General features: G+C 38.1%; 1 protein-coding gene across 1 annotated transcript in view; it reads right to left on the bottom strand.

Annotated features, from left to right (window-relative positions):
- LOC308065854 (potassium voltage-gated channel subfamily KQT member 1-like) overlaps nt 1–14,338 on the bottom strand; it is a 520,908-nt gene that overhangs the window by 442,276 nt on the left and 64,294 nt on the right. Inside the window, exons 6-10 of the mRNA XM_080392405.1 lie at nt 12,899–13,039; nt 5,847–5,957; nt 4,748–4,843; nt 3,764–3,892; nt 1,160–1,319 (exon numbers count right to left, since the gene is read on the bottom strand). Of these exons, the coding sequence (XP_080248531.1) occupies nt 1,160–1,319; nt 3,764–3,892; nt 4,748–4,843; nt 5,847–5,957; nt 12,899–13,039 (637 nt within the window). The remainder of the gene's footprint in view (nt 1–1,159; nt 1,320–3,763; nt 3,893–4,747; nt 4,844–5,846; nt 5,958–12,898; nt 13,040–14,338) is intronic.

Raw genomic sequence — 14,338 nt, 5'->3', positions numbered from 1 at the left:
CCATTTCTCTCTGCTCTAGCGTAGATTACAGAAGTTGCATTGACACTCCAATGTAGCAACTCTGTAAAGTCAGAGCAACCTAGTGAAACTCCTGCCTTTAATTGTGTTCAGTACAGAAGACACTGCATATGCCCTCTGGGAGAAAAAATATTTAGAGTACTTTTTATTAAAGAAACCATCACATCAAGGCTACAGCTATGCCCTCTCCAGGCTGAAATTTTCTGTTTCATTGTCACATGAGAGTAGCAATTTTATAGAGTTGATGTTCAGGTTTGTCAAAGACATGAAAACCTAGGTCAAAGCACCACATGAAAACATGCCTTTGACTAGAGACAGCACCTTTGGCTATCTCTGTTAACTTGGCAAGGCTTTGCACACCTCTAGGTCTGACGACTTATGTTCCATACTATGGGGAAACAATCTCCCTTTTATGCTAAAGACTTGGCAAATCCAGAACTAGCACAAGTGTACCCAACTCCATCAGACAAAGGAAAGGTGGGAAAACTAGCTTTCAAAAAACCTCACTTTATAGTAAACAATACTATTTCATACCCACATTTCCACTACAAACTTAATTAAAAAAACTTCAAACAAAGCAGTATCTTAGCCCAGCAGTGAAATTCAGCCAGTTTCCAGATCGAAATACTTATAGCAGCACACAACATTTCAAATTAAGAAAACCCACTTATCAAAACCTCTCAGTTGACTAGGAACAGGCATAAAAATTTAGCTATTACAATTTATTTTCACAATGTTTAAGGTGGTGCTGTCAACAAGTAGATATTTTCCCTGTTTTATTTTCCTTCCTTCAGGTTCTATGTGCAGTAAAGTTTAAAGGTGAGCTAGATCTGAAAAAGCTTTCCATCCACCTCTAAGATAATTTTTAAAAGTAGAATTAACAGTATATCAAACATCTTAATCAAGGTAACTTTTATAAACAAATAAAGCTTTGTTGATGTTCACACCATATGAATCTAAGGATTTCCTTTAATTTGTGTTCCCCCTGTTTTTGTTACGTAATTGTCCTTGGTTCGAGGCACCTTGCTTTCCCAATTAGTTTAAAATTTTTTCACTGAAATCTTCCCTTCATCAGTTCAATTCACTTTAACATTGTCTCTTTAAGAAAACGCTACCCTGAACATAAGTAAAAGTAAATTACCTTCTGGTTCATCGATGTAGAAAGAGACATCTTTTTTGTAGTCTCGTTCAATGTGATCATAAGTAATTTGTGGAACAGACAAGACATTCTCTCCTGGGTTTATTACAGGTGCAGAACCATTACCACAGCCTAGTTTCCCTTTTCTTTTGTATCTTCTAGCCTGTGGTAGCAGAAGAGGGATGATATGAGAAGATACTATCAAAAACCAGACAGCTACACATATGAACTTCACTATATAGTAAATTCATTTGAAATTGCATTTTTTTTAAAGAATGCATTTGAAATTCAGTGAAAATGTTACAATCTCGGCTGAAGTTTTCAGAGTCACTGATTCTGAATTATGAACTTAAATCTGTTAAGAATTTGATTCTTAGTAGAAGGTGCCTACCACAATCTGAAAATCTGGAAGTAAGATTTCTCAAACTGGATCCAAAATTCAAGGCACCCAAAATACTAATCACTTGAGTATACACAGCTTGGCTGTAACAGCTTTCTGAAGCTCTAATTAAACATAACCATAGACTTTGAATTATGAACTAGGCAATGTGCAGCCTTATCAACTAAAGAAAATTTCACTTTTTACCAAAAACGCCAGATTAGCCACATTCAAAGAAGATAAAACCTTCCTCCTGCCTCCAAAGTCAAGGATGTCCTGATTTTAGAAGCCTGAGACAACCTAATAGACACCTTACAATTGGTACATAAGAATAAAAAAAAAAAAATGAAAGTTTGGATTCATCTTGTTGCAACCAAGGCTGGCCTTCATCTACCTTTGTGATCAGCCTAGAAGTGATGAACTTAACAGCCAGTCATATACTGACTGCGTAGCTTGTGCTGCCTGCCTCCTGGATGCTTCCACTACCTAGCTATATAAATACTGCTTGTCACATCACCATTTATTTCCAGCCCTCATGACTACTTACCCTTTGACTCTAGTCCTACCTGGTTCTCCTACTCACACACTTCTAAACAAAGATGGAGTCATACTTAAATTCACCTGATGCTACAGTAACCTTCTGACAGGCAGCTGAGCCATAGGGTTACTGCACTCGATTCTGCAAAATACTCTGGCCTCTGGTGTGACCACTAAACAGTTAGCAGATAGAAACATCAGAGAGAACAAGTATTTACACATATCAACACAAACAGCTGCAGGCTCAAGATATTCACAAATGGGATAATGCTACTTGGTCTAAGTAACCCAATTCTTATTTTATTACAGCCTGCATTAAGTCTTTTCGAATTAATTCTTCTCTGCAGCTAAACAAAAACATGTTTGAATTTAATCAAACTGGACATGAAAAATGGTAGAAATGAGCATTTATTGTAGACAGTGGGTGCACTGCCACACATCAAAATGCTTCTAAAACCAAAGATCATGGGCTCTCATAGCAGGAAAAGAAACCAGGAATTCTCTAGGGAACAAAGTGCTACAACATGCACAAGATGATCAATACACAATTAAGTCTTTAAAATAAAGGACTAGGTAGAGAAAGAACTAGTCTCCTTTGAGTAGCAAAAATGATCCATTGGTAAGAAATGAAAGAACCACCACTATGTTCTTGAATCAGGGTTAACAGTTCACAAGGTAGTTCAGGTTAAATACATTAGGGAAGCCCCTCTCAGGAGAGAAACAGAGGGGAAAAAAAAACCAAACCACTAAGGGCACTAAAGCTTTTTTTTTTTTTAACCAGCTCTCCCACCATGGATTGCTTGCTCTTCAGCAACACATTCTTCCCAACTTTCTTCAGCTTTACCCCTTTCCTCCTGTTTTTTCTGCCTCCAGTTATGAAGTGGCTAGTCTCATGGCAAAGTCACACTCTGCTTAACACCGAGTAATTGCACTGCTGTAATACCAAAACTTATACATGCACACAGATCGTGCAGTTACATCTTTCTACACATGCTGTGGGAAAATGGTACTGCAATCCTCTGCTGGGCAACAGGCATCAGTGGGATTTCACTGCCCAAAACCAGGTGCATAACAACACTTTAGAAACCCTGGGTATCTGACCTAGACCTGCTATAGACCTGGGCCTTTTTAGAAGGGGTATCAAAGACCAGGCAAGCTTGCCAATGGAACTGCATGACTATGTTTAGGCAGCCCTATCTGTGTAGACAAACACTATTCCACTTGACTGCAGCCATAGCTCAGAAGTTTGCCCAAATAAAAGTACTATGGAGAAAAGTACTTAAGAACAGCATAGATACCATCAGCCACATGTTGAATGTGAGCACAAATTTTTAAGCTAGCTTTCCCCTTTCTTCCTGTATGAACACAAAACGAATGCAAACTGGGAAAGCATCATCATTGATTTACATTACCTTTTGAGAAGGTAGAGGAGACTTCAAAGGGGATAAACCAACAGACAATTGGCACCTGTCTGACCACCAGGGCAAATTTAAAATTAGAAGACATTTGTCCCTTGGGAATATTTTAACAAAAAACTAAATTAACCATGATGTGGCTCGAGGAAAACAATCAAGTGTCCCATTGTAAATGCCTTTCTGGTCTCCGAAGTCCTTGAACACTTCATAAGTATTTTGGCAAGTTACGTCAAATTAAAAGCAAGAACAGAAGACAGTTTCTGCCAACTCTGTTACCTGTTTTCTCAGACTAGGGCTAGATGGCGCTGGTGGTTTGGGGGTATTTTGCACCGGTGGTGTAACATAGATCTTCCATGTCGCTGTAGAACTGCAGGATTTCTCTGCTGCATAGCACCGCCACAAAGTCTATAACAAAACTCAAACCCAATAAACTCAGTGAATAAGCAGTCACTGTTGTCCTGCAGGACAGATAAGTCAGGTTTTGCTGACATAAAAATCTTCTTCAATCAATGTAAATATGCTGCAAAGAATTCCAGATGCAATCACTGTGCTATACCACACAACCATGCCTGATAAAATATACCCCTCCCTGTATATAACTGTGGTGAGTGTAAATTTGCACAAGGAATCGTACACTCAGCACACAGTGATCTTAAGTATGTTCTTTGTAATGTTTTCCTTAGGAGCCAGGTTCTAACCCTGCCCACAGATGTGTTTTTTTAAAAAACAAAACAACAACACAACCCTCAGAGTGAACCCCCACAAGCATCATAGAATGCTGATATTTCCCTTTTTCTGCAGTGTGCCACATTTCAGTATTTGTGCACCACGCTATTGCATTCTTTATATTATCATGTAGAATATTATGCTGGGATATTTTCCTAAGCTGAGGTGTATGTATCCGTATACATATTCATCACCTCAGGTTTTGGCAGATGCACAGGATCTAAGGAAATATAAAAAAAGCTAGGAATTAAAGATTATCACAACTTTTTTTACTATTTCCCCAAACAGACTCATTGCAACCAGTTAGTGTCATTATACCTGTGACTATCAGATTAGTAAAGCCTCTTATGCTCCCTCATAAGAGGGGGGACAGATAATTAGATAATTTCCTCTAGTGACTGAAGTGGATCAAAAAGACAAAGTGGTTAAACACAAGTTACAGAAGTCTAGCAACTGTGATTCTCAGTGCTTTAACTACTAGGTCATACTCCTTCACCAATAGTCTCCTAAGCATTTTACTGTTAGGGGCCTTACCTGAATCAAAGAGGCTGCAGCTGGGATTTGTCTATTGAAATGCTTCTGACGTTGCTTCTGCTGAACTTTAAGGGCAAAACCAGACCCCAGAATACCCTAAATATAACCAAAATTACTAGTCATACTCCAATATAGCTTCACATGCCTAAACCAAATACTTAGCGTATGAAATAGACATTTCATAAAAGACCCCCTTAGAAAAAGTTCCAAATTTTCAGACATCCACATTGACAGAATTCTATTTCAATAAATAAATTTGAGCATTTTGATATTGCCATCATGCAATTTCAATAAACAGCATGTGTTTATTGCTGTGATCTACAAGTAACAGAAGTCAGAGGCATTCACAGAGGTTGTCACATTCCAAAGGCAACCCTACACAACGGTAGAAGTAAATACCAGTGATACAAGTGATCTACAGCTATTCTTTGCACTTATTCCTAATTCCTTGCCACAAAAAACCCCACAACTAAAGTCAGAACCCAGTTTGATTTTCCAGGCAAATTAAGTAGTCAAATATATGTTTTTTCTTTTTTTTTAAAAAAATGGATTTTTAAAATGTTTCTTTAAAACTGATATTTACTGAAGAGATACTCTGTCTTTTCTAATTGTTTTGGTGTTTTCTTTATTTTCCCCCTATTCCAAAAAAGCCCCAAAATGCTTTATATTACCATACAGGAAATCAGATGCAGTTTCCTAGACCTCTGCTTTGTGGCAGTGTTCCTCGCCTTGCAGGACCCCAAATTGTTCTTGTATAATCACAGAACAGCAGAAAATAAGGCGGTTTCATCTCTGGCACCAACATGCCAGTAAAAAATGCATTTCTCTCTATCTCACAGAATAGCTTCAGTTCTCTGAGTAGTGAAATTCTTATCTCCTTTCCAGGCCACATCTCTAAAGTGATAGCAGTACGAATACAGTAGTTTCATTCATTTGAATATGTGTGCACAGACACACATACACTTGAGAACATGTGCATGAACATTCTGAAGCAACACCCAACCCCATTATTTCCTATCAAAAGTACCAATTTAAAGCTACCTAATTGTGAGCCCAAGGCAGACAGACACCTTAATAAAGTGATCCATGTTCTACTTACCGCTGGCAGAGCAAAGAAAGATATAGCAAATACTGAAAAACAGGAAGCTATTGTCTTTCCAATCCACGTCTGGGGAACTTTGTCACCATAACCAATTGTTGTGACCGTTACCTAGGCCAGAAAAAACATTTTATTCACTACAACACAGTACTCTTTTTTTTTTTTTTTTTTTTTTTTTCCCTCTCTTCCCCAAAAGCAGGCCAAAAAAAAAAAAAAAAAAAACAGCATTACAAGATACATATGTATCAAGAGTGTTTGAATTTATGCATAAAGAGACCACAGGTATATGCTAAACACTAAAGTGTTTTATCCTGGTTTTATATTCTTCTGCAAGCATTCGCATGGCCACTGTTTTGGATGCAACAGTAGTCTAGACCCAGTACAACTGTTTCACAGTTTGTAGCTGGCTGCTTCCATCCTCCCAAAACCACAAGGATTGGGCTTGTAGGCTTGAAACCATAGGCTTGCAATTTTTCCACTTTTGCTTTTAAAATGTAGTTTCACAGGGTTGAAAAGAAAGCCTTGAAAGTGCCAATTTGCACACAGCCCATGCACAGACATCAGCAAATCCTACAGTCAGGCAGAGACACTAGCTGTGGCAGGGTAAGTTATGCCCTACACCAACAAGAAGGAAAAGTGACAGAACGAACATCATCCAAGCTGAATCTTTGTAACAAGAGGAGAAACGCACAACTAGTCCAGAAGACATTACTTCCCAAAGTAAACATGCTAGACGACCAAAAGCTAAATAGAGCCAAACCCCATGCTCAGCTTCCCCCTGCCCCCCCAGTTTCTTGCCACTCAAAGTTATGTTTAAGCCACAGAATACATCATATTACTGTACCTGGATCGGCTCCTTGCTTATTAGGCTGCAGCAAGGGCCGGGTACTCCCTAAAGGACAAGGGGTCCAGACTCAAGGGAGATAACACAGCCAGCAAGGCAGTGCCTCCCCAGTTAAGACCCAGTCCTACAGCACCCAAGCAAAACATATACAGAAAGAGCAGCCAGCTCCAACCAACAGTCCAGATTGTAAGGCAATATCACAGCAGTGGGGCAGGTCTGACATCAAGCCAGAAAATTTACACACAGGTCAGGATTAGGATCAGGTCCAGTAACCAGCATGCATGTCCCCATGGAATAGGTAAAGCCAAGATGAGTTGAAGTCAAGATCAAGGAACTCCATAGCCAGACACCCCTACCATTGATGTAGAAACCAGCTCTCCTTCTCCAGAGTGGTGGGCTTAAACAGAACCCCTGGTGTGGGTGGAAGCCACAGGTGATGCTGCTCAGGGTCATTAAGCCAATTAGTGCCCCCAGGGCCATGGCAAAAGCCTCCCCACTCATCAAAGCATGTCCTTACACAGGTTTGGGAGCAGTAGGGACTTGCTCTTGAGGGACTAAATCACTGTGTGGGTGTCAAGTCATCCTTGAAAAGCCACATAGGCAAGGAGTGGGACAGAGGTTTGGGACAGAGGTTTGGGACTGTTGCTGATGAGCCTCAGCAGGTGGAAAGAGAATTCATTAGGAGCCCAGTGGTCAGTAAAGGGTTGGTGATGTGATGGGTATCATAGTCCAGGTGAAGGCTGGCCCATCAGAATGATTTGTAATGCAGCAAGGGACAGCTGCTCCCCAACAGAAGGTGATTCCAAGGAGGGACGCCAAGGCAACCCCACAGCTGGCCAGACAGGGGTATCATCACGCTGAGCCCAGCCCCAGAGCAGGACAGACTCACAGACAGCATCTGTGTCCAACAGAGAGTCTAAATCATATGGCATTATCATAGGTTAAATCTGAGGTGAAGTATGGAAGTCAGCCTATAGGTTGAGCTCTGGATGATCAGACCGTGGCTGAACTAGACACCAGCTCAGGCAGGAAATAAGTACCCAGGGCTGAGCCTGAATAGAGGTCCTGGGTCATGGGTGTTGGGGATTGTCCCAGGTGTGGCTGCTCAGAGTCATTAAAGCTGTTTAGCATACTCAGAGTCCTGACACTGTAATAAAATAGCACAAGAAAGATGACTTCTACCCCTAAGAAGTGGAATACTTCTGATGAGGAAATGAAGAATTCTGCTACCAATACCAGCTATGGGGGAAAGCTTTAAATAGAAAAAATGTACTTCTGTTTGGGGGCACCAACCCTAAACCTAGTCCCACTTCCTTCGCTTTGCCTTGAATGGTAGCAGAAATACAACCAGAACAGACTTAAAGGAATATGTAAATTTACACTAACTACAAAAAAGATGTGGAAATACTATCTTTTATGGGAAAAGTTGTGGACAAATGCTTTGATTATGCAAAAACAGGCTTCTCAGAAGAAGCTATCAGCAATAAAGATGCGGGAAGGATATATTTCCTTCTCTCAGAGCAGTTCTGGACAACTGGAAAGGAAATTTTCAGGGGGAAAAAATGACCAAATACTATTGAACTTAGTTTTTCCAAGTTAAAAAAAAAAAAAAAAAAGGCTTGTGTTTATTCATCATGAATTTCTCACTTGATTAAGTTAACTTTGTAGTATCTAGATCCTCTAATGGATATTATTTTGAACCGCAAACTGCTCTCAGCAGGAGCTCTGTCTTGCCAGGTGTTTGTCCAGATTTAATGTGGCTTGCCCATGAAGTGACTCCGTTGCTGTGTACTACCAGTGGTACAAACAGATGAGTTTTCCACCCCTCCAAAATTAAAATATACCCCCCAAATTTCAACTTTGAAATACAGTACGTGTTACTGGGGAGTGGAGGAAGTTAAAGCAGCATTTCTTTAACGGCACTTCAGCTCCTCAGTGCACCCAGATGACCCCTTAAAGTCTGGGATTTTTCCTTCCTTTTCCTCTCTGTTTTTTTCTAATGAAAGGCTTCTTGTTTTTTTGTGGGTTTGTTGGTTTTTTAGGTGGTTTGGTTTGTTGGGGGTTTTTTGAGTTCTCCAGCACTCAGGACTTAAAAACAAACTGCAGTAATGTTGAGCTGCCTTAGCGTTACTATGGAAGACAGCATGAAAGCTGTAACCACAGAAAAGATGATTTTCCATCTCTACAGCAGGCATTTGGCTGGCAGATTCCTGCAGGTGCCTGAACATGTCTCAGAAAGTTTCTCCCTGGCTACCTTAAGAGGGTGACTTCTTGGTAATCTAATTAGTGCATTGAAGTATGTGGAAAGGATTATAAATAATGTAATTCTCTGGCTTTCTTAATGACAACAGAATCTTTTTCTACCTGTATATCCAAAAGTTATTAGTTATCTGCTCAGAGAATGTTTAATAACTAGGCTTTGGAAAATGACACCTCCTTTGTAACACAGATTTGCCATGGCACATTCCAGCTGGTATGCAGATGCTCTAACAGGCTTTGAAAACATATATGTACACTTCAAAAAAGGAAGAACTCTAATATAGTACAAGTCAGCAGAGCTTCTCACATGCTTTGAGATAAGGCAGGTGTCCTGAAGTTTGAAGAGTCAGAACTGCACACCTCAAAAAATGTATGAAGTATAAAGGGGTTCAAACTGCTACCTCTGGCATGGAGATTTACTGCTGGAAATTGTCAGCAATTGCTCCCAAATACCTCTGCCAGATAACAGCAATTTACTGGAGTGACTATTTCACTCAAGTTCAATGGTACAGAATAGTCCAGTTTGCAGCAAAACCAATAAGCAAGAGACGAGCATGGAAGTGCCATGTCCAGAAGAGAAGTCTCCTACATGCCCTTCTTTCCTTAAGAAAAAATACCCAGAAAGAACAGAATAACTGCTGTGACATGGGCTGCAGTTCTGGCAGACTGACAATGCTGTTGGAAATGCTTTTGCATGTGTTCTAACATGCTATAACTTCTGAAAGTGGCTTCATATAAAATACCACAAGACTTTGATAGGTCTTTGCAGTTTAATCTGTGTGCCTGCCAAATCTAGGTGAAACAACCTTGGATTTAACTGGAGCGGGTGAATGTAGTTAGCATTTAATTCCAACTCTCATTCATTCTTTATTTTCCCTTTTCTTCATATTTAAAACTTTCAGGTCATTTGTATCAAGTTCAGCAAGCTTGCACTTTCTACTCAAAGCAAAATGTTACCCATAATACACTCTGTGGTTTTTGTCAGACACATAAGACGTTCAAATACTTGCTACCAAGACTTTTTTCCTATGGTTCAGTTTTGAAAGGCAAAAGTGAAATCAAATTTCACTCCCTAGTAACTCCACATCTGTGTTTCTATGTTACAGAAGATTTGAAAAGAAAAAGAAACTGATTCACTTTGTCCTTTGTCACTGTTCCCAGCTGTGAACTGCACCTGCACCGTGACTCACTAATGCTGAGGAGGCCTAGACGTCTGAAAAGCTTAAACAATTTAAACAGTGTTCTTCATGTGCCTCACACTGCTAGAGAAAAACAAAGCTGATTTTATCTTGCTATTACACAAAACAAGTCAAGTTTCAGAAAACAACAACAAAACCCATTGAACACTTCACAAGGCATATGCATACACTTTGAAATACAGATTCCAAGTAATCTCAGCAAGGTAATGTGCATTTTAAACTTATCTGTTGCCCTTCATAACTGAACTCCTTTTAAATTCCTGAAGCCCAAAATATTAACAAAATATGCTTATATAAACACATCCCGACTTTTTTGAACTTCATTTTTTATATTTTACTCAAATCAAGACTGTAGCTTCTAGCATTTAAAAATATTTTGTAATCTCTACCTAAACATTCAATGCATAAAGCAAGCTCTTGATAACTAGAGCTAAAAAAACAAGCAATAAAACCCCAAAAATAAGAGGGAAAGGCAGAAAAAGTACACTGGCTTCACACTGAAGTTTTATTACATGCATGAATAACACATGCATGAATATACATGGGTAGAACCGGATGCTAAAAATCATAGCTAGTTCCCAAACGGATTGCTGAAAATCCTTTTTTGTTTTCCACTCTACCTTACTCCACTCAGTTTGATAAGGGGCTCTTTTACCCTCCCATTCATGTTTGAATTTGGGTATTTCTAGCTTTTGCAGTTACAAGACTAGGAATTACTTTATGAAACACCAATGACATTGTGCAGATGAATCACATCCTCTAATGTTTTCATATTAAATTAAGATCTCCTTATTACAAACTATATGCTTTCCATTTCTTTCACTGGTGTAATTCTAATTCACATGTTACTACAAACTTTGGAACTTCACTATGCTAAAAAAATTTATGAGATATTTCTCATAGGTCTAGCTGAACTAGCACAAACTTTTATAGGAGCCCCTAAAGATGCTGAGCTTCCCGCAGGCAGCCCCACTTTTAGTTAGACATACATCACAGACTATTCAGCTAGACCATTAGTAAAAACAGAAACAGTAGCTGTGTTCCACTGTGTTCAGTCATTTAAATGTGTATTTGAGCTGCACTGCTCAAACAATAGCAGAGTAAGTGAGCCTGTGTACTGGTTTGTTTACTTAAAGCAGACATGGGGGGTATCTTTCACAACATCAATTACACCCTAAAATTACTTTTGCTTTTAAAATACAGCACAATCTGTGCTTCTGGGACATTTATTATTTCCTCCACTAGCTAGAGGTTATCTCATTACTATAATAATGAGATTTTATGTTCTGAAAATTTTACCATATGTCTATTGAGGACTTTAACAAGAGATTGTTGAATGGGCTAGTTCATGGTTTCTTCCCAGCACATTAGATAATCAGGTCCAACTGGCCATTTAGTTGATTTTTCTTATTTACTAGATTCTTCTTGGTTTGTACTGTTTTGCACAACCACAGGTGATGATTTAATACCTGACAACCTAATGACAGGAATTTATGTTTTAATATACTGAACCACTTAAAATGTAGTAACTCACGCTACGTGTAATATAGCTATATTTCTGTATACTTCATTGAAGTAGAGGCTTACACAACATCTAAGTTAAGGGTTAGACACATATATCTATTAGGAACTTCTTGTCTGCTTTCCCAGACTTACCAGTTTATTTGGATGCAGATAAAATTTGGTTTATGGCCCAATAAATATATTGGCATTTTTCAAGTCTATTATCTAAGAACAAATCCAGTTTATTGAGTTTCAAATCACTCTTGAAATATATACTTCTCTCTCTGGAGCTTGGTGGCTCTGCATCTGTTGTAGTCCTCTCATTTTTTCTTTGTCACTAACACTGATGTGATGGATCTCCTTGGGTTTGTCAGAATGAGACAGTCAACTCATAAAATATATGAAGTTCACTAGTGGGAAAAGGGGCCACAAGAGAAGAGATGATTCGTGCAACAACTAATAAGGAATGTGAGCATGAGTCACAGTGAGAAACATGATGAGAAGAGCCATATGAAGGGAGTGTGGAAACAATGTGGTCTCTTATTCTGTTCATAGCTGTCTATTCCTCTGTAAACTGATTCTGGGCATGCACACAATAATTACCACAATGTTCTCAAAATCCCACTTCCCCCTTAATGATGTTTTTTTCATTATTTCACCAAAGATTTGCACTGACTCTGACTGACGATTGATATCCAAAGTAGTTGATGAATCTGTGAAGCTTTTCCAGTTGCTTTTGATGGACCTATTTACCTTTAGGGTGAATCATAGAATTATTAAAAAAAACCAAACAAACAATAACCTGTAACCTCCATCAGGGTCTGCATTATTACTGAGAGAGTGAGCTTTACACAGAAAGATTTAAAAAAATAGAGTCATTAACTCAACTTCAACAAATATACTTCTTAAGTTATGCACCTTTTGCAGATAACTAAGTAGAGTTTAAAAGAAGTGGTATAGCTTTTGGAGTATATTTATACTCTTTTCGAAATGTTAATTTCTATGTGGACTTTTTATATCTGTAAACATTCAATGACCTTTTCTAAGGACTTGCTCTCATGCTTTCACAATAAAGTTTAATGCCAAAATAATTTAATTCTATTGATTATATTTTTCTTTCCTACAGTTTCCCTACAGAAATATGTTCTGCAAAAATAGAAAGGCCAGCTTTTTTTAAACAGATCATGACTTCAGCAGAAAATCTCGTGCACTAAGTTTGTGCATGTATTTTGATAGTAAAGACTTACCACACCCCACCAAAGGGCATCAGCGTAGCTAGAGAAACCTGTCTTTCCATCCTCATCAACTGCATCCTTCTCAGCAAGATAAACAAAATAGGATGAAAAAATTAATCCCAAAAATCCAATGTACAACGTGGTTATGAGTTCCTGTTAAAAGAGAAAGCAAACAAGTGCGTAAGGTTTACATCATATATATTCTATCATTGTAAAACGCTGTAAATATCTGGGGGGTTTTGCATTGGAGTAGACAAATTAGTAAATTATATTTCAGGTATGAAATTTCCTTCCAGTAAAACAGGTGGTTCAGTGACTTCCTTTCTATTCATACCAGACTAAAGAATTCAAGAAGCCATAATTTATACAAGATCATTTGGACAGCTAAATGTAGGGAGGTACATCTCTCCTGTTTCATGTCCTTTAATAGGGCTCATTCGATTTAGCTGTCCACTCAAATATCAAATGTTAATACATTTTTAAAATAGTAAAGCAGTTTTAGAAATTCACTTTATAAACAGTATGTTAAAATAACAGTTAAGAAATAGCAAAATGTGTATTGCGATTATGACTATATCTAAGCAATGAACTTGTGTATCTGATACTTAGGTTGCTTAAAACTGAATATTGATGCCTTAACAGTTTCACGATAAGATAAAATAAAATCTTAAGATAAAACCTCTACTTCTGTCCTAAAAAACAGACTGACTGAGGCTAGGCCAGTTTATTAGAAGGGCCTTCTGTTAGGGCATGATACAGTCCTCATGAATATACCAGTTTCTCTATAGGTTTTTGGATAGGAAAGTTGTATCAGAACTGATGTTACTTAGATACAGGATTGTCAGTTTTCAGGAAAAAATATGCTCGCGCATTTAAAAAAGCCAAAATGTGTGGTATCACAAACGCAAAACTGTATATAAGCTTACCAAAGCAGCACTATATCATAATCAAATGAGATATTCACCTACCCCTCAGGAAAATCCAATACCTCGTTATGAGGGAAAATAGCTTATTTTAATTACTTAATGCTTACAATGCTTCAATAGTTAACACATATTATTCCTTTATTTTCTTTGCACATATTTAACAACCTTTATCATGAAATATTGTTGTGCTACATCTTCATTGGCACCTTCCTTAAATTCTTGACAAGTTATTTTTCTTTCCTTGGATCAAAATCAATAGAGGAATTAAAATATTGTTATACAAAAAAATTTAAAATTGAAACCTGTCTAAGGATTACCTCCACTCATAAAGTATGTCAGGTTTTCACAGATTTTCTGTGACAGTCTACCAACATTTCTCAAACCATTTCTGAGGGAAGGTTTGGGTTTTATCATCAAACCTCCTTCAGATCTTTTATTTATTTATTAATTTATCTATTTATTTATCTATTTATTTATCTATTCATTTATTTATTTTATTTTCATTATAAGAGCTTTCGGGGAAAAT

This window comes from Falco punctatus (genome assembly GCF_963210335.1).
Source record: "Falco punctatus genome assembly, chromosome: 6".
Lineage (NCBI taxonomy): Eukaryota > Metazoa > Chordata > Aves > Falconiformes > Falconidae > Falco > Falco punctatus.
The sequence above is the reverse complement of the archived record's forward strand: the minus strand, read 5'-3'. Positions and strand labels throughout refer to the sequence as shown.